The sequence below is a fragment of the Seriola dumerili genome, unplaced genomic scaffold, assembly GCF_002260705.1.
Source record: "Seriola dumerili isolate Sdu_G_001 unplaced genomic scaffold, Sdu_1.0 BDQW01000432.1, whole genome shotgun sequence".
Lineage (NCBI taxonomy): Eukaryota > Metazoa > Chordata > Actinopteri > Carangiformes > Carangidae > Seriola > Seriola dumerili.
The window spans coordinates 2,751,233-2,777,618 of NW_019174687.1; the positions used below are offsets into that span (position 1 = coordinate 2,751,233).

The 26,386-nt window shown below is 43.3% G+C and overlaps 1 protein-coding gene across 1 annotated transcript in view; it reads left to right on the plus strand.

Moving 5' to 3' along the window:
• Nucleotides 1-26,386, plus strand: part of tmeff1 (transmembrane protein with EGF like and two follistatin like domains 1) — a 97,723-nt gene that overhangs the window by 54,967 nt on the left and 16,370 nt on the right. Inside the window, exons 4-6 of the mRNA XM_022761875.1 lie at nt 5,997-6,026; nt 17,978-18,074; nt 19,400-19,548. Of these exons, the coding sequence (XP_022617596.1) occupies nt 5,997-6,026; nt 17,978-18,074; nt 19,400-19,548 (276 nt within the window). The remainder of the gene's footprint in view (nt 1-5,996; nt 6,027-17,977; nt 18,075-19,399; nt 19,549-26,386) is intronic.

A 26,386-nucleotide genomic window follows, 5' to 3' on the forward strand; every position in this document is an offset into this window, starting at 1 on the left:
GTCTTTGTCCTGTTTCCCTGTTCGGTGATTGTCTGCCCCGCCCTAATGTGTTTCACCTGTGTTCAATCACCCTTGCCTCCCTTGTGTCTATTTAGTCTCTGTACTCCCCTTTGTCCGTGTGGGTTCATCTGCTGTAATGGTCCTTGGTGTTATCTGTTGTTGTCCCCTGTGTCTCCTGTTGTAACTCCTTGTGTACCCTCGTGCTTCGGTTTCCTGTTCAGTTGGATTACCAGTGTTTTGTTAGTAGAAACTTTTTGTTATTAAAACATTTTGCACTACTCCCTTTGTGTTGGTTGCATTTGGGTCCAGCCATACCCCCAAATGTGACAGTCTGTTATATCCATGCATTTCACAAGAGCAATAAATGGTCCCCAAACCTATTCAAACATATCCTGTTTCTCTTTTCATATATAAATCACTCTTACTGAGGGAAAGTGCTTAACATTTGCCTGACCCATTATGTAGCACTTGGTCCATTAGCCATTTTCCAAAACACTGCAAATGATCTTTTAGCATGTCCCACAATTTCTCATTTCACTTTCCTACCACACAGCACATTCTGTAAAAAGTAGAAACTGTAGTTGGTGTATATCCACAGGTTTGTTAAATACAGAGAATAAAGAAAGAACTTCATACCAAAGCTTCACAAGGTTATTAAAAGTTGTGTGAAGCCCCAGGTGAAGGAGAAAAGGATTCATAAGGTCACATCCTCCTCTTATAAACTAACAGTGTGAAATCAGCTGCAGACGCCTCTCTCTCATCCTCTCTGTCTTTCTCTCCGGTCGACAAAGCAATAACAACACAAGTTTTAGAGAGTGATAACTCTGGCCTGAGGACAGTGTGGAGCATCTGACCGTCAGCTCTGGAGCTAAACCCGCCGCTGACCTGTGATCAGATCCCAGCGAGGAGTTCGCAGCCTCCCTCCCTCCTATGACCTCACGGCGTGCTCTCTGAAAGCAGCCGACTCTCTGCATTTCCTCCTCCTCTCCTGCTCAGGGAAATAAACTCTTGCGCCATTGCCTCAGCTCACAGCCGCCCAACACTCCAATTAGAGGAAGCATAAATCTCGGGAAGAGGAAATTGCAGGAGGACAGGAGGGAGGCGAGGGAAGCTGAGGGCATATTGCAGCGCCGGATCCCCAGTGTAACGGGTAATAAGAGCACAGCGCCGGGCAGTGCCTCCTGGGAAATCAGGCCACTGCCCCTGCAGATGGAGTTGACCGCCACCACCAACACCACCGCTGTGATGTTACCATAAGTTTCCCAAACACATCTCTTTAGAGTGGGATGAGAATATAACCCCTGACTGGCCTGTAGAGACGCCTGAGTCCACAGAGTCGCTGGGTGATGAGAAAAATATTAACCTGTTAGTGCTTTGTGTCTGCCTCAGTATGGCTTTGACATACGGCTGCTGATCATCCAGCTGTGCAACATTAAACCAACAGGTTTCAGGAAATCATACCTGCCTCATGACAATATCTCTCACATACATGTCTGAGTGCTTCAGGAATATATTATATAACCACAAGCACATGGTCATCTCTGTTTCTGTTTCTGCCTCTTAGTTCCATTCAATCATTAGCCATACTGCTTGTCCTTAACAATGGGCAAGCGTGGGGTACATGGGGTACAGGTTCTATATTAATACTGTGAAAGTATCAAAGCCTCAGTCCACAGAGAAATGCACACAGCCTGTATTCAGAAACTGAGCCTTAAAACCAGCTGTCAGGACTTCTGGAACTTTGTGATGTCACAACAAAGCAGTCACCGCCTGCAGCCACACCCCAAGCCCCACCCACCTGGACCCACCATCCAACCATGCAAGATTTGGTTTCTCTGAGTGTTAAGACATGAATTGTAATAACTTTTGTTGATCCTCTGACTGTTCGTTAATGTTTGCTTTATGACTTTAATGAAGAATCACAGGCAAAAACTGTTTTATGAAATTGATATTTCACACTTATTTCTCCTCCAATCACAAATTGCCATACAGATAGTTTAGGTTTTGGCGAACTTTAAAGTTCTTTTCGAGAAATGGTGTTAAATGACCCCTAAATGAAGCTGCAGATAAACAAAATGTTGTTTCGTCATTGTCAATGACCAACAACACCAATGAAAGTTGTGGCCTTGTTCAACTCTTTTTGAAAAACCTTGTGTTTCCCACCGTGACCTGAGCAGAAAATTGAACGTGGAATTGGGTTACAAAGTGACCTTTGTGTTTGCCTGTGGTGAAACACTGTGAATCTTATTTTAAAAGGGTCCATTTTGTTGTAATAAATTCAATTGTAACACCTGCTTCTGTTCATCGCTGTTGAGATCAGCAATGTTCAGAAGAGGCAGAAAGGGCAAAAAAAAAACTACAGTATATATATATATATATATATATATACATATATATATAGTTATAAGGTAAATTTGTGCTTTGAGTTGTGATTCACTGTGCAGGGGCTCGTTTTTCTGTCCATTATGTTTCACATCAGAGACACCAGGAAAAACCACGTGTGCACTGCAGCAGCAGAAGAAGAAGCAGCGAGCTACAGTCACAGCTTCGGGCCGCTTCAGTAAACACAGGGTCGGCCATGTTTAATTTCCTCAGAAGGTTTTATTGACTCTCTGCTGCTGCGGCGTCTGATTCCTCAGCTGCGACAGAGACTCAGTTTTTAATCCTCGGGAGGATTTGTTGATTCGTTGAGCTGCAGCAGAGTTAATGTGACCTCTCAGTAATGAACTAAACGCTCCGTTACAAAGGCTCTTTGTGATTTACGGTCAAATATTCCCTCATGAAGATGTTTGGAGTTATTTTTTTCCATTTCATTCAGTATCGATGAAAGAAAAACAGTGCTGCATGTGTTTTATAACAGATTTTCAGCTCTTGGACTAAACTCTTTGAAGTTTAATCATCAGGTGGGGGCTTTTCAGATCTGCAGTTACAGCTTGTTTTTGTCAGATGGATGAAATTAATGGATTCAGTTTAAACTACCTGAACCCTTAGTTTCAATATATTCTACCTCTTTTTCTTCACCTATCCACTGTCATGTCTCTATTTTGGATTCATTCAGCACACAGCAAACGTAGCCTTACCCTACATTATGTTGTAGGGGAGACTGGGGATGGTTGCAACAAGTCTTATTCCTCCAGTCAGAAACATGATAGAGTGATGACACTCACACCGCACATGTTCAGTTAGACCCTCCAGGAAGACAGAACATCTGCTGCTGCATGTATTGAAAAAAATATGCTTATTTATAATATAGACTGTAAATAAATATGGACGTAGGTTTCTGAAGAGCGGTTTTGAAGCTCAGAGTGAGCTGCTCTGCCGTCGCCATCTTGGCAGTGTTTGAATCTGCCTCCAAACTCCCAGCTACTCCAAATATGGTCAAAGAAGTGTGGCGTGTGTGGAGCCAAGACTTTGGTGCCTGCTTGTCCCCCACCTGTCACTCAAAGAGGCCACGCCCTCAATTATACATAACTTTAAAGGTGCACTATGTATTCCTGCATGACGTCACTTCTGTTGGCGTTCGAAGTAAATACCAAACAAAACAGAGCAAGCTCGCCCCTCCCCCCCATGTTTGCATCGGACTGGAAGCCCTTCTGCCGGTGGAGTTCTCGCCACCTTTGAATCAATTCCCCAATATAAATGCGGGTCTTCGTTCGTTCCTTCTCCATTTCTCTCCTCCTCGCCATATATTCATCCGAATGTCTTTTCTTTGGTCGTGTCTGTGCCTCGGCCATTTCCCAAAATATATCATTGAGTTGTTAGACCTAGTTCACGGCGTAGTCCAGCTATCTACTCTCAGATACTCATGCTACTCTATCACCTCTGCTCACTGCCCCCCCCCCCATATGTGCACGCGCACTAACCCCCACCCCCTCCCCCAACCATCTTGTCAGTGATTGGCTGGAACGTGGTTTGTTATGTTTTGGGGGAGAGCCTGTGCCCCTAGTGTTTGTTTGCCGTTTGTGACGCCTGTGTTGTCTCCAGAGACTGCGCTTTTTCACAGTGTATTCAGGGGGCAGGCAGCTAGCGGATCAAGGGGAGATGCCTATGATTTGAGACAAAAATAAAATCGCGCTGAAACCATGCAGGAATGCATAGTGCACCTTAAAGCATCAATAAAATGTAAACAAGTTTGTTTCTGCTGGGAGTCTATGGGGATTGACTAACTGTTGGAGCCAGACTCTAGTGGTCATTAGAGGAACTGCAGTTTTAAGCACTTCAGTGTTGGCTTCATTTTATAGTTAATTTGTGAAATGTATTTTCAATATGTTTCAATCATCCCCAGGGTTGAGGTCAATTGCAACATCTGAATTCTTTCATTCAATAAATATTGTGAATGATCTGTCACGTATAATCAAATTTAAATGGAATGAGTCCTTAGCAGACAGATATAAGTTTAATATATAAAGGTTTTGAGTCACCGTGAAAAATATAAAAAAAGTGTAGCAACCGTCCACAGTCTCCCCTAGAACTCATGTTTCACTGACTGACAAGCTAACAGGTGACTCTTTGTGAACGCTTCTGTAAAGGAGCTTCAGTTTTTATCAACAGTTTTTCCATCTCTGGTGTTGAATGCATCTACACTGATCAGATGGTTTGGTGTCATGATTTTCCCCTTTTTTTTGTTTTCTAATTAAATAAAAATTGTTTCTGGTCACAGTGAAGGATTTTACTGATAGTGGTGTCTTCCTGGCATCGTTAAGCTCTTATTTTGTTAAATTCCGATTAGTAGGTGGATATATGAGATATTAACATCCAAAGAACACGGACACAACAGGACGTCCAACCTGCTGATCTCAGTCCTGTTTCAAGGATTAAAAAAAGAAGAAGAGTTTCTATCTTTTCACTTAAAGACTTGAATGAAATGATTTTCTCATTAGCAGAAGAATGTTCTCCACACCCAGGAAGATTTTCCTCTGTTTGAAGAGGTTCCTCCTGCAGTTTGAAACGTTTAGTCAATACCGTCCTGACAGAGTCATTAACATTTCCGCTCACTCTCAGACTGTTTCTCCCTCCTTTTCCATGAACTAAAAAAAAACAGTCTCATCATGACTTTGTAAAGAAATGCTGCAGCAAAAGGTGAAATTTGATTGAACAAAGCAGCCAGCGTCCATTTCTTAATGCAGCAGCAGCAGCAGCAGCAGTGTGCCAGGAAGTCCAAACACAGTGTCCATTTCTTAATTCAGGGCGTCCGCGCCAACATTTTACTGTTAGAGTCCATTTCCTGATGGAACTGCAGGTCTGAGCCAACGACTCATCGCTGTCATTGCCGGTTTTTGGTGAGGTGCATTCTGGGATACTGGCTGTATACTTCGGTGCGAACTGTCAGCTTGGTAATGGCATACTAATTTGTTCATTTAGTGGGCAGTATGCAGTATGTACTCATTGGGTATGTAGTAGGCAGTAGCTTAGGAAGTGGTTCGGACACAGCCTGAGCCTTAAAACCAGCCGTCACGACTTCTGGAACAACAAAGCAGTCACCTAAGCCCCACCCACCTGGACCCACCATCCAACCTTGTGGGATACCTGAATTCTGATATATTTTTATTGGATCACTCAGAAAACACTCAGCCAATCAGAGGAGAGGCTCAGAGCCTCCTCTCTTCTTATTGGTTCACTGAGCTGTTGTTACTAGAGCTCCAGAGAGAAGCCTGAGAGAGGAGGATGGTTCATGGTTCTTAAAACCACAAATATATCTTCTTATGGATGAACACTTCAAATAAATCACAGAAGAAGAGAAAATATGGAGCTTTAAAAGAAAAGAAAGTCTTGGTGGTATGTCTGCACAGACCGTCTGTTTTAATCTTCTGACCGCCACAGGTTAATTGACCCAACTACTGACAGTGGAATCTCTGTAGACATGCACCTCTAGCTGCAAAGAACACATAAACTAAACCACAGGTGTGAAAGCAAACTGAGAAAACAAGAGAAGAAGACTGTGTGTTTGATAACAGTGATACCAGCTGACAGTTGTTGTGTCTCTTGTGTTTTCACAGATCCTGGCTCCGGATCAGGAGACGGAGACGGTGAGTGTGTGTGTGTTTTTTTTTTTCTATTTAAAGATTTCATTTCCGGCTTCACTACTGCTCTGAGTGAAAGTCCAACACAAATCAATTACAGCTGAATCTTAATCTGCCCTACACAAACGTCAAGTGCTTGTTTGGAACCTGAGGTGCGGTTATTCTTCCTCTGCCCCCCACCCCCACCCCCTCGGTAAAGATTAAGTCCTCTGGTTAAGGCCGTGCTGAGCTTTTTACTGATATTCTCAGTCTCGTGGGAGTGGAGCTGAAAGCCTCACTGCTGCCAAGTTTGGCAACAGAGACACTTTGTGACCATCTGGGAGCACTGAGCGGTGTGTGTTGTTTAATATGGCTGGGGGGGGTTTAATTGGAGGTGGCCTCCAGAGAGAGACGTATCTCCACCATCTGCATTGGGTGGAGCCGACAACCGGTGATTGCCCCCGCATAGGCGATGGAGCGGACGAGCGAGCCTCAGAGATAAATGATGAAGCCTGACTTCAGCTCTCTGCTCCGTGTTTGTCTTTCACTCTCCAAACATGTTCACACACCTGTCGAGTGGAGAACGTCAACCTGTGAAACTGCGTCTTCTGGGGGAAAAGGATCGTGTCACACTTTTCTTAAGGTTTTCTAACAGGTCTGGCGCTCCACTTTCAGTGTTACAGATAACCTGTGCACCTGCACCGTCTTTTACTTCTGCCCCAGTTTGAATTAATGATGTAGATGTTTCTAGATCTTAGTACCTGCAGAAATGCAACATGTATAATTTGTATATGAAATTCTAGCACAGAGTATCTCCCACGTTCTGCTGAAGACTGACAGACCAGATGATTCCTCGTTCATCCTGTCAGCTGAGGTTGGTTTCAGAGGGAAAAGAGAAAAGGTTTCTGAGTTCTTATAGAGAACACTCATTTTGTATCTTGACTAAATACACCAGAACATCCCTTAAAGAAAAACCACATGAATTTAACATGTGCAAAACCACATGTGGTCACATTTACGTGTGATTTTTGCACATGTGAAATTTAACGTGAAAAATCACATGGAAAGTGTGGAACATGTGCTGCCACATGGGAAACGTGGTTTTGGAATATTTTAATGTGTGAAGCCTGTGTAAATACCCATGTGAAACCTATGGCATTACATATATAAAATCAACAGTATCAACATATGTGTGACTTGCTAAATACCTTTGTATAAATTATAAAATGTATTTGCTGAAGCAGTTTAGTTGTAGTGAGACTCAGAGACAGATTAGGTTAAAACTCTGTTATAAGAGAAAAAACGGATTCATGTGTCTTTTTTATAAAGGCACTGTTAAATGAGGCCAACAAATCCTCATTTACTGGACAGGGACTGTGTACATTTTAGGAGTGTATGATGGGCGATGCAGTTGTAGTGTGTCTCGCTGGGTGGAGTCTGTGAGAAGCGGCAGCAGCAGCAGCAGCGTCCTGCTGTCAGCAGAGTCCAACAGAAACAAAGAGCCTCTCTGCTGCAGATCCTAGTCAATCGATCGGCAGCCTCCGAGCCCCAACTGAGCTCTCCATGTTCAATACATCCACACACAGCAGGCCAATCTGTCAGCCGGCAGGCGAACACACACACACACACACACACACACACACACACACACGTACGTACATACAGTGCACACACACACTTCAGAGTCCAGCCTCTAAATCATGTTGTCGCTCCTAAAATCATATTTTTCTCACAGTAAGTGTGAAGAAGTCAGCAGCAGAGTGAGACCTCTCCTTTCATATTTCTAGTGAGGCTCTGGTTCTTTATTTATTTCTGCCTCTCTTCCAATACATTTATCTGGAGACTCAAGTTACTGTACAGACTCAGATTTTACCTTCAACATAAGATACATTTGATGGGTAAAAATTATGACTTCTGGTTTTAAGGCATGTAAACAATAACGATTTACATCGCCTATAGTATTCTGAACATGAGTCTGGTTCTGATCTGATTCCATATGTGATGTTTTCATGAAACATGAGAAACCTGATGACCTTGTTTCTAACGATCTACAGGTTTCTTATCATCTCCTTCAGAGCAGACATGTCTCTGTATCCTCCATGTCTCAGGTCCTCTATGGCTGCCATTGACGGACCAACTAATTGATTAAAGGTCCATATAGTCTAAAGGTAGAAGTCCATTGTTGTTTGATTATAGATCAGGTCTAGGTTCTATATTAATACTGTGAAAGTATCAAAGCCTCAGTCCACAGAGAAATGCACACAGCCTGTATTCAGAAACTGAGCAGAACACATGGCCATCTACCGTCACACTATGGGATAATTAACTGCCATTAAATCACATTTCACTACAACAACACAAGAATGTGTCTATCAGCTGAATTAAGGCTACAGCTAATGATGTTTTTTCTTTCCTATACTGTTATCTACACTAACTTGCCTGATATTTTGTTGGTGAGTATTCTTTGTTAGTTACTCTGAGCTCCCCCTGCTGCTGGATTTATTTGACTTTTTTTTTTTTTTTACAGAAAACAACAAAGACTTTAAGGCTGAATAGAAGTTTTAATGACTTCAGGTGTGGATTTGTACAGCATGCAGGATGGTCATTACATTTCCTGTCATTTGCTGTGGATTAATTTCAATCCCCTCGATGGCGCTGAGCGTTTCCTCTATTACATGACAAAATTACACTTGATGAATCATGGAAATGGCTCCCTTGATGAAGGCAGCCATGAATAATTCCTGCGGCGCTTTGATATTTGATGTTCTGGTTGTTACCACCTCGTCTGCTGCGAACTCGGCTCTCCGCTGGAAAATGGACGCTGTCATGCGAGATGGCATTAAACGCATCCCCTGTAATGATAATAATAATAATATCATAAGATGATAATGTGTGGCTGCGTTTCCATTTGGCCGATAAGCTCCGGGAGTCTGCTCACACTCTCATCTGTGTCTGATAGAAAAGTGTGTGAGCCGTGTCGTGTGTTGATGGTGGAGATGAAATGGTGTCATCAGTGTTAACGGCACGGCAGCGCTCACCGGAACAGAACTGATGTGAGCTGGAGGTTGTTTTGGAAACAAAGTCAAGTCGCTGTTCTGGAAAGACGTGCAAAGATAATTGATTGTGTTGTTCAAAGATGGAAAGTGTGAATATACAAAGTTCCACGCTGGTAAAGAAGAACAGAGGAACTCAGGTTAAATCAAGATGCTTTTTTCAGATGTAAGAGGAGAGCGGAGGGATTACAGCTGAACAGTTTGCCTCTGGACCTTCAGAAAATTCAGGGGATTCTGACCCAATACCTGTGACATCATTGTTATTTGTGACATCGTCAAAGGAATCTGGCCCAGTGCCTGTAACATCAGAGTTCAGAAAGGAGCTTCACAGACCTAATAACAACTTGGATGTTGAAGTGAATGTTCTTTATAAGTCAGAATTTCATAATTATGTTAATGTGACGATGAACATGAACACAGATGAAAGGCATAAATGATGACGTCACATAGACTGTGATATCATCAGTGATGTCACAGTGTGAGTTTGTAAATAGAACCCATTTCTCCCATCAGACTAGTTCTTTGTAACAATGCCACGCAGACGCAGACAGGCTTCTCGCCCCGTTCGTAGGCGACGGAGAGTCAGGAGGCCCTCCGCCGTCCGAAGACGCAGGAGAGTTGTCCGACGCAGACGCTAGGCCATCTCACTAAACATGTAGTTCAGGCATCAAACAACAACTCTCTGAGTTATTTCAAGGATCAGAGCAGCAACTGCATTTTCATTCTTTTTCTTTCTTTTTTTTGTTTAAGCTTCATCAGCCCTGACTGGTTCTGAAGCTAGTACTCTAATACTGAAAAGACACTGTAATGGAGGAGTCTTTATGTTTGTCTGTGTATCCGTCTCTCTCCGTCTGTATTCAGATTTTCTCAAGAGCCGCTCATCTGATCAACTTCAAACTTCACATCTGTGATGATAGGCCCAGAGGAAGTGAAGTGTTGACTGTGAGGTTTCTTGGATGAGCAGGTTGTCTAGACATTAAACCTCCATTTACTCTAAAATGCACTTGCTATTGCCACGGTAACAATTTATTCTTTTGAATTGAGACGCAACAAAAGCGGATTCCTTTGATGCTGTCCAGTCCGTGATCCACTTTTGGTGAGGTGCCTGATGGCAATGAGAATTAAGGATCTCCTGAACCTCTCTTTTCTGCAGTGCAGTGAGATGAGACGTTTGCTGCAGCTGTAGTTGCTTCTCTGTCCTGCCAGAATGTTGTGGGGAGGATAGTTGGTATTGTCCAAGATGGCCTCCATTTTACATTGCATGCATCTCTCAGTCTCATCGTGAGATCATTCTGTCATGGTCTTCACATGGGATGATGCAGGAATGGGAAAGATTCACATGTTTACAAATGGAAAACCTTCATGTCACAGGACCATGCTGCATGATTACGTTGCCTGAGTGAAGGTAAAAAAGGCACCTTGACAATACAGCACTACATGTTGAAAATGTTGTTCAACCCTCCTGAACAACACAATGGCTGATGTCTAACATCACCATTTGCTTGATTTTCAGGCACTGTTTTATTTTTAAGCACCAGACAGCAAAATGAATCCTGCAAGTACCTGGCAAGTGTATACTACAGAACATTTGAATCTCTCCCATTTTGTCCCATGTGAATGACCATCGCAGTATGGTGTCACCATGTACATGGACAATTTATTCATCAGAGTTCTCTGTGACATCATCAAAGGAATCTGAACCAGTGCCTATGACATCAGAGTTCTTTGGTAACATCATCAAAGGAATCTAAACCAGTGCCTATGACATCAGAGTTCTTTGGTAACATCATCAAAGGAATCTAAACCAGTGCCTATGACATCAGAGTTCTTTGGTAACATCATCAAAGGAATCTAAACCAGTGCCTATGACATCAGAGTTCTTTGGTAACATCATCAAAGGAATCTAAACCTGTGCCTATGACATCAGAGTTCTTTGGTAACATCATCAAAGGAATCTGAACCAGTGCCTATGACATCAGAGTTCTTTGGTAACATCATCAAAGGAATCTAAACCAGTGCCTATGACATCAGAGTTCTTTGGTAACATCATCAAAGGAATCTACTCCTGTGCCTATGACATCAGAGTTCTTTGTTAACTTCATCAAAGGAATCCACTCTTGTTGCATCTCAATTCAAAAGAACATGTGGTTAACATGGTAAGAGCAAGTTAAGTTTAAAGTAAATGGATGATTAGGGTCTCAAAAAGCACTCATCCAAAATACACAGTCAACACTGCACTTCCTCTGGTCCTAACATCACACATTCAAAGTTTGAGGTGAATCAGATCTGCAGCTCTTGAAATAGAAATAAAGACAGAGAGAGAGAGAGAGACCGAGATGCTCCAGTATTAGAGCACTAGTTTCAGTACTGGTCAGGGTTGACGTGGTTTCTGTCAAAGCTTAAACAAGAAAAAAGAATGAAAATGCAGTTGCTGCTCTGATCCTTGAAATAACTCAGTGAGTTGTTGTTTGATGCCTGAACTACATGTTTAGTGAGATGGCCTAGCGTCTGCGTCGGACAACTCTCCTGCGTCTTCGGACGGCGGAGGGCCTCCTGACTCTCCGAGTGGGAACAAAGGATCTCCTAAACCTCTCTGTTCTGCAGCGCAGTGAGATGAGACGTTTGCTGCAGCTGTAGTTGCTTCTCTGTCCTGCCAGAATGTTGTGGGGAGGATAGTTGGTATTGTCCAAGATGGCCTCCATCTTACATTGCATGCATCTCTCAGTCTCATCGTGAGATCATTCTGTCATGGTCTTCACATGGGATGATGCAGAAATGGGAAAGATTGACATGTTTACAAATGGAAAACCTTCATGTCACAGGACCATGCTGCATGATTACGTTGCCTGAGTGAAGGTAAAAAAGGCACCTTGACAATACAGCACTACATGTTGAAAATGTTGTTCAACCCTCCTGAACAACACAATGGCTGATGTCTAACATCACCATTTGCTTGATTTTCAGGCACTGTTTTATTTTTAAGCACCAGACAGCAAAATGAATCCTGCAAGTACCTGGCAAGTGTATACTACAGAACATTTGAATCTCTCCCATTTTGTCCCATGTGAATGACCATCGCAGTATGGTGTCACCATGTACATGGACAATTTATTCATCAGAGTTCTCTGTGACATCATCAAAGGAATCTGAACCAGTGCCTATGACATCAGAGTTCTTTGGTAACATCATCAAAGGAATCTAAACCTGTGCCTATGACATCAGAGTTCTTTGGTAACATCATCAAAGGAATCTGAACCAGTGCCTATGACATCAGAGTTCTTTGGTAACATCATCAAAGGAATCTAAACCTGTGCCTATGACATCAGAGTTCTTTGGTAACATCATCAAAGGAATCTGAACCAGTGCCTATGACATCAGAGTTCTTTGGTAACATCATCAAAGGAATCCACTCTTGTTGCATCTCAATTCAAAAGAACATGTGGTCAACATGGTAAGAGCAAGTTAAGTTTAAAGTAAATGGATGATTAGGGTCTCAAAAAGCACTCATCCAAAATACACAGTCAACACTGCACTTCCTCTGGTCCTAACATCACACATTCAAAGTTTGAGGTGAATCAGATCTGCAGCTCTTGAAATAGAAATAAAGACAGAGAGAGAGAGAGAGACCGAGATGCTCCAGTATTAGAGCACTAGTTTCAGTACTGGTCAGGGTTGACGTGGTTTCTGTCAAAGCTTAAACAAGAAAAAAGAATGAAAATGCAGTTGCTGCTCTGATCCTTGAAATAACTCAGTGAGTTGTTGTTTGATGCCTGAACTACATGTTTAGTGAGATGGCCTAGCGTCTGCGTCGGACAACTCTCCTGCGTCTTCGGACGGCGGAGGGCCTCCTGACTCTCCGTCGCCTACGAACGGGGCGAGAAGCCTGTCTGCGTCTGCGTGGCATTGTTACAAAGAACTAGTCTGATGGGAGAAATGGGTTCTATTTACAAACTCACTCTGTGACATCACTAATGACATCACAGTCTATGTGGCATCATTATTTATGCCTTTCATCTGTGTTCATGTATCATCATGTTAACATAATTATGAAATTCTGACGTATAAAGAGCATTCCCATCAAGATACTGTTATTAGGTTTGTGAAGCTCTGTGACATAAGTTGGTTGTGAGGTTGGTGTGTGTGTGTGTGTGTGTGTGTGTGTGTGTGTGTGTGTGTGTGTGTGTGTGTATTGATAGATAGATAGATGCATAGATACATACTTTATTTATCCCCTAGGGGAAATTCATGTGTCCATTAGCTCATTGTTGATGATAAAAATAATGATAAAAACAGTTAATAACAAATGAACAATAATAATTAGATTAGTCTACTTCCTTTGGCTGAGGTATTGGTTGTATTCCCTAATGGCAGCGGGAACAAAGGATCTCCTAAACCTCTCTGTTCTGCAGTGCAGTGAGATGAGATGTTTGCTGCACCTGTAGCTTCTTCTCTTTCGTGCGAGAATGTTGTGGGGAGGATAGTTGGTATTGTCCAAGATGGCCTCCATCTTACATTGCATGCATCTCTCCACAACAGTCCTGAGTGAGTCCAGACTCCTGACAAGCACAGACCCAGCATTTTTGACTAGCTTATCCAGTCTCCTTGTGTTAATGTCGGATATGCTGCTGCCCCAGTAGACTGCAGCATAAAAGAGTACACTGGCCACCACTGATTGATAAAACATCTGCAGCATTTCACTGCAGATGTCAAAGGACCTGAGCTTCCTGAGGAAAAAGAGCCAGCTCTGCCCCTTCCAGTAAATGGCATCCGTGTTCAGGGATCACATCACACATCATGAAGACCCTGGAGGAGCTGCTTCTCCACCTTCTGAGGCCACAGGTTGAACATGCACTAGACCCTATACAGGTCAACTACAAGGAACATATTTTAGTGGATTATGCAGTCCTTTACACGCTCCATCGGGCCCATTCTTACTTGGATTAGCCAGGTGGTTACATGAGGATTATGCTCTTTGATTTTTCAAGTGCATTTACCACCATCCAAGCCCCCATTCTTAAAGACAAGCTGGAAGGGATTGCGGTGGATCCCTGCTTCACGTCCTGGATTGTTGATTACCTGACAAAACGACCACAGTATGTCAGGCGGGTAACTGTGTCTCAGGGACAGTGATGAGCAGCACTGGGGCTCCACAGGGGACTGTTCTGGCTCCATTCCTGTTCACCCAGTATACGTCGAACTTTAAATACAGCTCTGAGTCCTGCCATATCTAGAAATACTTGGATGATATTGTGCCGTGTATCGGGAAAAGACAGGAAGTGGAGTACAGTGATCTGACGATGGCGTTAAGTGAATTGAGCGACAAGAACTGCCTCCTTCTGAACACCTCCAAAACCAAGGAGATGGTCATGGACTTTTGGAGGACTAGGCCCACCCTTCAGCCAGTCAACATTCGAGGGAGGGACATTAAGGTGGTGCACACTTATAAATACCTAAATGCGCACCTGGCCAGTAAACTGGACTGGTCCCTGAACATGGATGCCATCTCCCAGCAGTGGCAGAGCCGTCTCATCTCACTACACTGCAGAACAGAGAGATTCAGGAGATCCTTTGTTCCCACTGCCATCAGGCTATACAACAACTCAGCCAAAGGAAGCAGACTAATTTAATTATTATTGTTTACTAGTGGTTCCAAACCCAATCAAGAGGAGAAAGTGGAATCCAAGAATGGCAGTGCAGGAGGCGGAAGCAACGCTCAAGCATACAGAGATTGTGGGTAATGTGCAAATAGGCCGAGGAGGCTTGGGGCTTGGCCCAGGCAAACCCGTGTGGAGTAGAGCAGTTCCCAAAGAGAAGAGAAAGCTAGTTGTGGAGCAGGTTTGTAGACAGGAGGAAATATTAAGGGGTGCCATGGCAGTGGCCCAGGCTAAGCAGGGACAGTGGTTAAATTGGGAAGGTGTAGACAAGAAAAAGCTTAGGTGGAAAGAGTTGTGGAGTATGGAGGAAAGTAGTATTAGATTTTTGATAGGGGCAACATATGATGTATTGCCATTTCCCCAGAACCTAAAACTCTGGGTAAATGGAGACCCATTATGTTCATTGTGTTCAGGTACTGCAACTTTAAAGCACATTTTGTCAGGCTGTAAGGTTAGTCTGTCGCAAGGTCGGTATACCTGGCGACATAACCAGGTTTTAAAAAGCTTAGCTGCAGGAATTGAAGATTTACGGAGGCAGGCAGATTTAGGAGGGTCTAAAATAAAGAGAGTTGCAATCAAGTTTGTTCAAGAGGGAGAGAAAGTTGGTAAGACAGCAAGGAGGCAAGGCAGCTTAGAGGATGCTTGTGATTGGGAAATGCAGGTAGATTTAGGAGGAAAGCTTGTTGTTCCCCAGGAAATAGCCAGTACAAAGCTAAGGCCTGACATAGTCTTGTGGTCTAGGAGTAGAATGAGAGTATATTTCATAGAGCTGACTGTTCCATGGGAGGCTTCAGTTGAAGAAGCATATGAAAGGAAAAAGCTTAGGTATGTAGAGTTAGGGGCAGAAGCAGAGCAGCGAGGATGGAAAGTTAGGATTTGTCCAGTGGAAGTAGGATGTAGAGGATTTGTAGCAAGGTCTGTTGTCTCTTTGGTGAGGGAGTTAGGAGGAAGTGGACAGAGTGTGAGGAAAATAGTAAAGGACATGTCAGATGAAGCAGTAAGATCCAGTCAGTGGATTTGGATGAGAAGAAATAATGGTAGCTGGAGGCCCGGCAGGAGGAGCACTTAGGATAGACAGACTCTTAGGAGAAGCAAGGAAGAAATCCAGGAAGAGGAAGTGTTTTTAAGTGGGGGGTGTGGCCTGTGTGAGCCTCTTTGAGACCATGCGGTTAGTCCAGGTGAGTTGGCCTGTATTGTTTGTTTGTATTGTTTTGAATTGGTTTGTAGTGTGTCTTTGACTGTTTAGGTGAGTTTGTTTGTTTTAGGTGAGTTGTATGGTGAGTTGTATTGTCTTGGAGAGTGGGGGAGTAGGGGGAGGTAGAGCACAGCCTAATCCGGCGGGGGAGAGTTTAGCCCAACAAGGCATCTCTCCCTGACTCTACCTCCCTCATTCAAATTGGCTGCCACTTTCTTCACTGAGTCTGGTCCATTTTCTATAGCACAAACTTCTTGTGTTTACCTTAAAACTTAGTATTAACTGTATTTATCCCTTACGGGAAATTCATGTGTCCATTAGGTAATTGTTGATAATAATAATTAAAGTATCTAGCTATCTAGTTGTCAAAGGAATGTGACCCAATACATGTAACATCAAAGTTCTCAGAAAGGAGCTTCACAGACCTATTAAGAACTTGGATGTTAACGTGAACACTATTTATTTGCTGGCACTGATGACATCACAGTCAATGTAACATAATTATTTTTGCCTTTCATCTGTGTCCTTTGATGATGTCATAAAGAACTCTGATGTCACGGGTACTGCACTGGTGATGATATATGGACTTTAAGCAGTGACGCAGACAGGCTTCTCGCCCTGTTCGTAGGCGACGGAGAGTCAGGAGGATCTCCACCGTCCAAAGATGCAGTAGAGTTGTCCGACACAGATGTTAGGCCATATCACTGAACATGTAGTGCAGGCCTCAAACAACAGCTCACTGAGTTATTTCAAGCATCAGAGCAGCAACTGTGTTTTCTTTTTTTTTTGTTCAAACTTCACATAGAAAACCGAAGATGCATCAGCCCTGACTTGTACTGAAACTAGTGCTCTAATGCTGAAGTATCACTATAACGGAGAGATCTCTCTCTGTCTATATTTTGATTTCCTCAGGAGCCGCTTAGCTGATCGACTTCTAACTTCACGTGTGATGTTAGGACCAGAGAAAGTGCAGTGTTGACTGTGTATTTTAGATGAGTGCTTTGTGAGACCCTTAACCCTCTATTTACTTTAAACTGCACTTGCTGTTGCCATGTTAACCACATGTTCTTTTGAATTGAGATGCAACAAAGTGGGATTCCTTTAATGATATCACAAAGAGCTCTGATGTCACAGGAACTAGGTCAAATTCTGTTGATGATGTCACAAAGAACTCTGATCCCAGATAGCAAAATGAAACTTCAGGCCCAACACATGCCTGGGTCCCTGGTCTGACTGTGCAGCCCAGCTGGCTGAGCCTCTCCAGAGGATCTTCAACTTAAGTCTACAAATAGGGAGGGTCCCGGTCCTGTTGAAAACATCATGTCTTGTTCCGGTACCTAAAGAAGGACAACCGGCTGAGATAAATGACTACAAACCGGTGGCCCTCACATCACACATCATGAAGACCCTGGAGCGGCTGCTCCTCTACCTTCTGAGGCCACAGGTTGAACATGCACTAGACCCCCTATAGTTCACCTACAAAGAACATATTGGGGTGGATGATGCCGTCCTTTACATGCTCCACTTCGCCCATCATTACTTGGATGAGCCAGGTGCATGAGACAGGTTACATGACATCATTATTTATGCCTTTCATCTGTGTCATGCGTCTTTGATGATGTCATAGAGAACTCTGATCTCACGGGCACTGCACTAGTGATGATAATAGGAACTTTAAGCAGCAACAGTTGAGGGGACGGCAACAGTGTGATGTGATGACGTACATCCTATCTTGACGCTTCCTGTTGGTTGGGCTACAAGGGTAGGAAGTATCAAAGAGTTGTTTGTGACATCATCAAAGCAATCCACTCTTCTTGCATCATAACTCAAAAGAACACATGGTTACCATGGTAACAGCAAGTGCAGTGTAAAGTAAATTGAGAGTAAGGGTCTCGACCACTGCTCATCTAAGAAACTCAACAGTCAACACTGCACTTCCTCTGGTCCTCTTCAACATGTGAGGGAAAATGAACACACAGACAGATCACCAGCCCCACACTGAACAGTTTCCTTCCTGTAAACACCTGACACACTTTGTTGATGCAGTTTCTCTATGTGTTGGTTTCTTTTCCACAGACGATGAGGGTTCAGGCTCCGACGTCGGGAAGAAGTTCACCAAGTGCAGCACATGTAAATATGGAGCAGAGTGTGATGAAGACTCAGAGGACGTGTGGTGAGTATTTGACTTCCAACAGTCTTCAGTGTGAAAGAGTGATATAAATCCAGTAATGAAGGCCCCTCCAAAGATGACACTGTCATTCCTTCAGTGTCTTTACTGTGAAGCAGCTGCAGGAAAAAAAACACACACATACCACAGTGTGCTTCACTCACACTGAAACATTTTCAGCGTGATAATTTGAGATCAACTTGGCCATCAGTAGCAGTGTAGCACAGAAATCTGGGAGATGTACATATGCAGTCTCAGTGACAGTCCCCTTCTCCTTCATTACATCCATTGTCACTAGGTAGACAAAATCAGAAAACATCTTCATCAATTTGACAACACATGAGCTGCAAAACAATCACAACACATGCAAATAAACAAATGTGCTGTAAATTATAGTAAATTATAAAAGCGCAGTGGCCTGGATTTGAGTCCAACCTGTGGCCCTTTGCACCATATCATCTTCTCTCTCTCTCTCTCTCTCTCGCTCTCTCTCTCTTTGTCTCTCTCTCTCAGAATTAAGGTAAAAAAGAACTTGAAAAGAAAAAAGTGATGAACCTGCTGGGACACACTCGTTATACAAAGCTTTCAATTTCACAATTGTGCATTGAACAGAAGTTTGGATTGAGCTTTAATGACATGCACTCTACCACGTAAACCACCAGAGCACTGCACTGCTGTCTTCTGCATTTTTCCACAGCACACAGAGCTCGTCAGTTACTGCTCATTGATAAACTTCTGTAATCCACTTGTAGAATATAACAACTGTTTTGTTTTACTTGACATTACATTATTCACAGTACTTTGAGGACATGACATGTATTGATTCAATACAGTACGCAGCCTTTAACCCTAACCCTTAGTTTTGAGGTTCTTTACTAGAACCTATAAACCTAAAGAACCTTTACTAGATTACTGTATTTCATAATAAAAGACGACTAAATAGGACTGAAACTCTTCATCAGCTACGTTTTCATCAGCTGGTTAGAAAACAGCTGTCTGCAGCATCTGGAAACAAAGCTATAATAGCAGTGAAGGGGAAAAGGGTTCGGGTTCTTTTTAAATTTCATGTTTGGAAAGATTATTTTCAGTCTGTAAGAATGAAATCTGTGAATTAATTTGAAAATGTGAAACCTGCTCTGGACTGTATCCGCACGTCCTCTGAGGTATTAAAAAGTAGTTCTTTTTATCTGCAGACAGCCAGACTGTGGAAAATTAATGAGCTGTGTCTTCATTTAGGAGTGCCTCAGCTCATGATTTAGTGCTGATGTGACAAAACATGTTCAGGCTCCAGACTGAGGACAGAACATTTATTCTCTGGCTCCTCCCCTCAGGTGCATATGTAACATCGATTGCAGCGGTCACAATGAAAACCCAGTGTGTGCCACTGATGGAAACTCCTACAACAACCCCTGTCTGGTCAGAGAGGCGTCATGCATGAAGCAGGAGCAGATCGACGTCAAACACCTGGGCAGGTGCCCCGGTAAGACAGAGCTTAAGGAAACACATCACATCACCTGGAGGAGGGAGGGGCTGGTTTACTGTGATGGGAGCTGGGTGCAGGTTAAAGCTGCTGTGGGCAAACTAATCTCATCATTCTAAATCACAGGATGATGCTGTTGTCTCCTCTCAGCTCACTGACCATCAGCTGCAGGTGTGTCCAGCTCTGGATTTCTCCACATGTTGATTTACCAGAATATGTGAGACTGTCCTCCTGTAAAAAACAAGCCCACAACAGGTTATTATGACCCATAGTTAGGTTTTGTTGCTAGGTGACATCTAGTGGTGGTAGTAATGATGACAGGAGCAAAGGGAAAAAGTGCGGTGACGTAGTATAAAGAGAGACAAAGTCTACATCAGGAGGAGGTCGTGGTGGATGGATGAATATGACACAGGAGAGCGCTGTTCCATTCCCATGTGAAAGTAGCAGTTTATATTGTAACCATGACAACAGGGATTGTCTAATGTTGAGAAAGAACTTATTGTAACTCAAATCACAATCTTTTCCTAAACCTAACCAAGCCATGATTGTTATTATAGTAACAAAAGTAGGTACACTGCTCTGGGTACAGTCGACAGTGTTTATTATTGTAACCTTGACGACCAAGGTCTGGTATGCCTGTCGCTGTAGGGGTGCGATTTCAGGAGACACTGCTATGGGTCGTATCAGAGGGTTGAAGGTTGATCAGGTTGGAGGACTGGTTGTCGTCAAACTGATGAAAGGATGAAAATATGAAGGAAAACCAGCAGGAATGATGAAGTCAGGATTCAATTCAATTTTCATTATGCATTGCAGGATTGTATAAGGAACAGATGTAGTTCCTTCATGCTACTCACAAAAAACAAAAGTTATTTAACTGAATGAATAGATGATCATAAAAGTAAAACTGTTTGTGATATTTTGTGATGGAGTGTGAAGGATGAATTCTCTTTTCCTGAGGAAACAAACGGATCCAGAGTCTGGTGGCATGGCAGCAGATACTGTTTTTCGGTATCCTCTGGGCTTTGTTCATCACCTCATCTCACTGCTATCACTGATGCTCAGTAGATGGGTACTGATGATGTTCTGGGTGGTTTTAATCACTGTCCTGTCCCACGATGTCCCAGTGTGTGATGTTTCCTGTTAGGATGTTTTCTATTGCTCCTCTATGAAAACTAACTTGGCATAGGAATTAAGTTTCATTCAGATGCACTGTCCCACAATAATGTCTTAGGGTTATATTATTTTACTTGCTTTTATATCACATTTTTGAACACCAGCTTATTCATGCAATCATCCAATCATTGGGCAGCAGTGTACACAGTCCTGCAGATACAGGTCAGCAGCTTCGGTTAATGTAAATATCTAGAATCACCTCCTAGCGGCTGTTTCCATCCTCCACTCAGACTAGTTTCAGGTTACATCCCTGTTTATCCAGAGTCATATACAACATGGACCTGTGAAATTTTGTCATAATTGCTGTTTGAAGTCTTGAGTCTTGAGTCGTGAGTCACCAGGACCTATAATCTTAGACCACCAAATTCTAATCAGTTCGTGCTTGAGTCCAAGTAAATGTTTGTGCCAAAGTCGTTACAGAGATACTGCATTCACAAGGCCAAAACTACCTTTTGTGAGAGAACCAAGACCTTGACCTTTGAACTTTGAACTTTAGCCACCAAATTCTAATCAGTTTGTCCTTGGTCTGAACATTTTGACCACATTTGAAGAAATTCCCTCAAGGTGTTACTGAGATATGTGTCCACAAGGCCAAAATTGTGTTTTGTGAGGTCACCACACCCATGACCTTTGACCTTTGACCCCCAAAATTGAATCAGTTCATCCTTGAGTCTGGGTAAATAATCAAAAAGTTCAGTCAAGACATTTCTGAGATATTGTGTCCACGAGAATGGGATGGACAGACAGACAGACAACCCGAAAACAATATACCTCTGGCTCTGGCTGTCGCCGGCGTGGAGGTATAAAAATATGGCATAGTTGTTGGTGTTAGACGGCTGGTTTGAGTATTTCTGAAGCTGCTCAGCAGTCTCTTAGAGGTTTTACTCCGAAAGGAGCCAACGATAGTTGAAGTGAAGGCTATGGCGCCCATATACATTCCAACACGTTGCCACATTTAGATCACATTTAACAACATTTAACTTAACAACGGCGACTTCAGTAAAATGAAGTCACTGCAATACATTGCTGCAATATGTCTCTTAAAATGACCTGAGAGCTCTTGATATTTGTTTTAGAGGCAATTTAATATGAAACAAGGAGTTTGTATAAATCTGTTACTTCAGCACCACGGACAGCATCATGGTTTCGTCAGTATATAGAGGATAGAGGTTAACAAGAGTTTGTGCTGACATGTCTATGAATAAACTGAAAAAAATCTGTCAAATTAGCAGGTATCTTTAACACGTGCTCATAATTCATACAATTACTAATAATATAATTGAATATAAATGAAATGACGGTGTCAAATATGACAAAAATGTATAATTACCTGGTAACTGTAACGTATCACAGGGTACAACAAACTGGTCTGTCTCCCATAGTGGACAGTTGAGCTGCAACAGTAGGAAGTTTCGTATAGAATCTATGTCATCACATCATGCCATAGCCATCCCTTCAACCATCGCTGTGAGCATGGCTGAGAGGGATGACTGCTTTGTTGTGAAATCATAAAGTTCCAGGAGTCCTGATGGCTGGTTTGAAGGCTCAGTTTCTGAATACAGGCTGTGTGCATTTCTCTGTGGACTGAGGCTTTGATACTTCCACAGTATTAATATACTGTAGAACCTAGACTTGCTTTATCATCAAACAACACATGGACATCTACCTTTGTACTATATGGACCTTTAAATAAACCTGAATAAGCCCAGCACCCACATGCACTACATGGTCAGAAGTATGTAGACACCCCTCTCCATATACTTTATTTTACTTGGCTGTTTTTCACTTTTTTCCTAATTTTTCCCATAAAAAAAAAACAAGAATTTGAACATGGCTGCAACTGATGATTATTTCTGTTACTTACTGGAAATCTTTAAACTCTACAAAGACCCTGTGAGACCTCTGAGGTCCCTGTGGGATCTGGCACTTAGACTTGAGCAGCAGATCCTTTAAGAGTTGTGAGATGGAGCCACAGGGGATCAGACCATGTGTGTGTGGGGCTGAGTCAAAAACAAACACAAGTGTGTGTTCATGGAGATGAAGGAGCAGTGTGGCTCACTGATGTGTTCTTGGACAACACTGGAGCTCTGTGGCCTGGAGGAATGGGACATCAGGCTTTGAACAACAGTGGAATCAGTTCAGTGCCGGTTTGACTCTGCGCTGTGGGATTTACTGACAATAACAGAAAATACAAAACATCACCAGACTTCTCCTTTAGAGTGTTTGTGTCTGACCTACTTCCATCATGGCGGTGTGTTTGTGCAGCTCTCTGTGATTACACTGTTCACTGACACGCGAGCAAGCGGGCAGAGGTGGAGGATTTCACCGCCACCGGAAGCGCGGTGTGAGGCTCTAACACCAGCGGACTGTATTCACAGATTCTCATGAAAAAAAAGGAGTTTTTTTAGTAAGGTCCGTCCTGCTGAGAGGAATGTGGTCATGAGAACGGGGGTGTGTGTTACATGCTGAACAGTCATTCAGTGTCACATAAGAGCATCATTTTGGTCATCTTTCTCCTCAGTTTTTTAATTCCTCCGTGCTGGCGACAGTCAGAGCTGGAACCATGTTGTTTTTGTGTTGTCCATACCTACCTAGGTCCGTCTTGTCCCATTCTTGTGGACACGATATCTCAGTAACGCCTTGACAGAACTAGTTTCAATTTGGCACAAACATTCACTTGGACTCAAAGATAAGGTGATTAGGTTTTGGTGGTCAAAGGCCAAAGGTCAGTGTGACGTCAAGACTTCACACAGCAATTTGAATGATGTGCTTTGAATGAAGTAGCAGCAAGTCCTCGTAGCTCATAGCATAGTTTTTTTTTCAATATATCAGTGTATTTTTTGCCGAAGGACACTTCTTATTCTACATCATTGTTTCGTCTGATGATGGAGAAAATAATGTACGAAAAATGAAAAACTCGGGGCGTCGCGTAGCGCAGTGGGTTACGCAGGCGCCCCATATATAGAGGCTACAGTCCTCGCTGCAGCTGGCCCCCAGTTCGACTCCCTCTTTGGACGGCCCTTTCCTCCGTGTCATTCCCCCTCTCTCTGCCTCCCCATTTCCTGTCTCTCTACTGTCTTGTCCATTAAAGGCACAAAAAAAAGCCCCAAAAAAAGCCCAAAAAAAAAGAAAAAGGAAAAACTCCTGGCTTTAAAGTTTACCAGATATTCAGTTAAACATCCCATACCGGCTGAGCTGAAGAAGCCATACTGTGGATGCAGAGCCGGGGCTAAGCTAAAGGCTAGGAGATGGAGATATAAGCCTTTTCTACCATCGATCTCCCTCATGGGAAATGTCAACTCCCTGGCTAACAAGTGGGCACTAGTGAAGAACCAGTGAGCATATCGTAAGTGCAGTCTCATGTGTTTCACGGTGACCTGGTTAAATGACAACACTCCCGACCGTTGTGTGGATTTTCCCGGCTTTACTGCAGTACAAGCGGACAGAGAGGCCAGAGCAAGAAGGAAGAATAAAGATGGAGGACTGGTTCTGCTTGTGAACAATAGATGGTGCAGCCCCTGTCACATCACAGTGAAGGAGAAGATCTGCTGTTGGGATATTGAACTGTTGGCAGTTCAGTTGGCAGCTCTAACACCACATGGCAGATCAGATCATAATCTGGTTTCTCTTTAGCCTTCCTACAAGCCCTGTGTACTGAGGCAGGCTGCAACCACCCGCTCATTCAGGAACTGGACCCCGGAGGCCAGTGAGTCTCTAAAAGACTGTTTTGAGTGCACACATTGGAATGTCCTGTTGGAGTCACAGGAAAATGACAACAGCAAGGACCCTGACCTTGATAGAGTTGTTGAATGTACCACGGACAACATTCACTTCTGTATAGACACTGTAATATAATATGAGGCCTTCAGGGTTGGAGTAAGGGGGAAGCTCAGGTGTGTGCAACATGAGCTGAAGAATGGAGATTAAAGCAGGAGAAGGAGGACTACGAAAAGAACGTAGAGAGGAAGCTGTAGCACAACAACACCAGAGAGGTGTGGAAGGGGATGAGGACCATCACTGGCTATAAAGAGAAGAACAGCCAGGCAACATCAGGTGACGTGGACAAGGCCAATGAGTTCAGCCTGTTTTACAACAGCTTTGACACAGCCTCACCTGTTCTCCCTCCCACTGCTTCAGCTGCAGCTTCTCCTACAGCATCTCCTCCACAACCTGACACTGTGAATGGAGCGACAAGAACTGCCTCCTTCTGAACACCTCCAAGACCAAGGAGATGGTTATGGACTTTCAGAGGTCTAGGCCCACCCTTCAGCCATTCAACATTCAAGGGAAAGACATTGAGGTTGTGCACACTTATAAATACCTAGGTGTGACCCTGGACAGTAAACTGGACTAGTCCCTGAACATGGTTGCCATCTATCTGAAGGGGCAGAGCTGGCTCTTTTTCCTCAGGAAGCTCAGGTCCTTTGCTGTCTGCAGTGAAATGCTGCACATGTTTTATCATCAGTGGGTGCCAGTGTACTCTTTTATGCTGAAGACTGCTGGAGAAGCAGAATGACCGACATGAACACAAAGAGACTGGACAAGCTGGTAAAAAAGGCTGGGTCTGTGCTTGGCAGGAGTCTGGACTCACTCAGGACTGTTGTGGAGAGACGCATGCAATGTAAGATGGAGGCCATCTTGGACATTACCAACTATCCTCTCCACAACATTCTGGCAGGACAGAGAAGCAGCTACAGCTGCAGCAACACTCGTCTCACTGGGATGCAGAACAGAGAGGTTCAGGAGATCCTTTGTTCCTACTGTCATCAGGCAATACAACACCTCAGCCACAGGAAGTGGACTCATTTAATTGTTTTATTTAATTTTTATTGACAACTATTATTATTATTGTTACTAATGAGCTACTGGACACATGAATTTCCCCTCGGGGATAAATAAAGTATCTATTTATTTATCTATTATGATATTTATCTATGTCTCTATATAAACAGGGATCTAACCTGAAACTAGTCTGAGTGGAGGAGGGTGTAGCGTGAATACCACAATTTGAAATTTGCTCTCATTAAAGAAAGGGGCACCAGTCCTCAGGGAGGACATTTTGATTAAAAGTAAGGATTATTTTTGATCAATCTCACATCCAAAGTTGTGATTTCTCGATTACAGGAATCTCCGATCTTCACTTCAAAGAAACACAACGGCTGGGTCACGTTGATAATATTTATTGACTAACTAAACACAGGAGGAGTACAATGAACAATGATAATGAACATGAATCTATGACTAACAATATCTATTTCTACCAGCTGATGTAATGGTAATGGTGAAAGAGAATGAATTTGGCTATGTGTATAGCATTTATTCTTAACGGTAGGAAATTATCAGGTCCGGACTAGTATTATTCCGACACAACCCAGTTCAGAGCAAAGGATGGAGTTGCCTACTTTGAGTTGCGGCGCGCTGTTGAGATCTTGGCTGGAGCCTAGGTGTTAGGTTGCCAGGTGACGGGGACGCCACGCTCCAAGTGGGTTCTCTCAGAGATGATGACCGTTGCCAGGGGTGACGGGCTCTGCCAATGTCTCGGTGGGTCAGCGTCGGCGCAGTCTGCCAGCAGACTTTCTTCCGTAGGCACTCTCGAGTTCTGGTCAGGCGGTCCTGGTAAGGCGTGTAGCCGGAGGGCCGGAGGTTGACGGCGGAATAAGCGCTA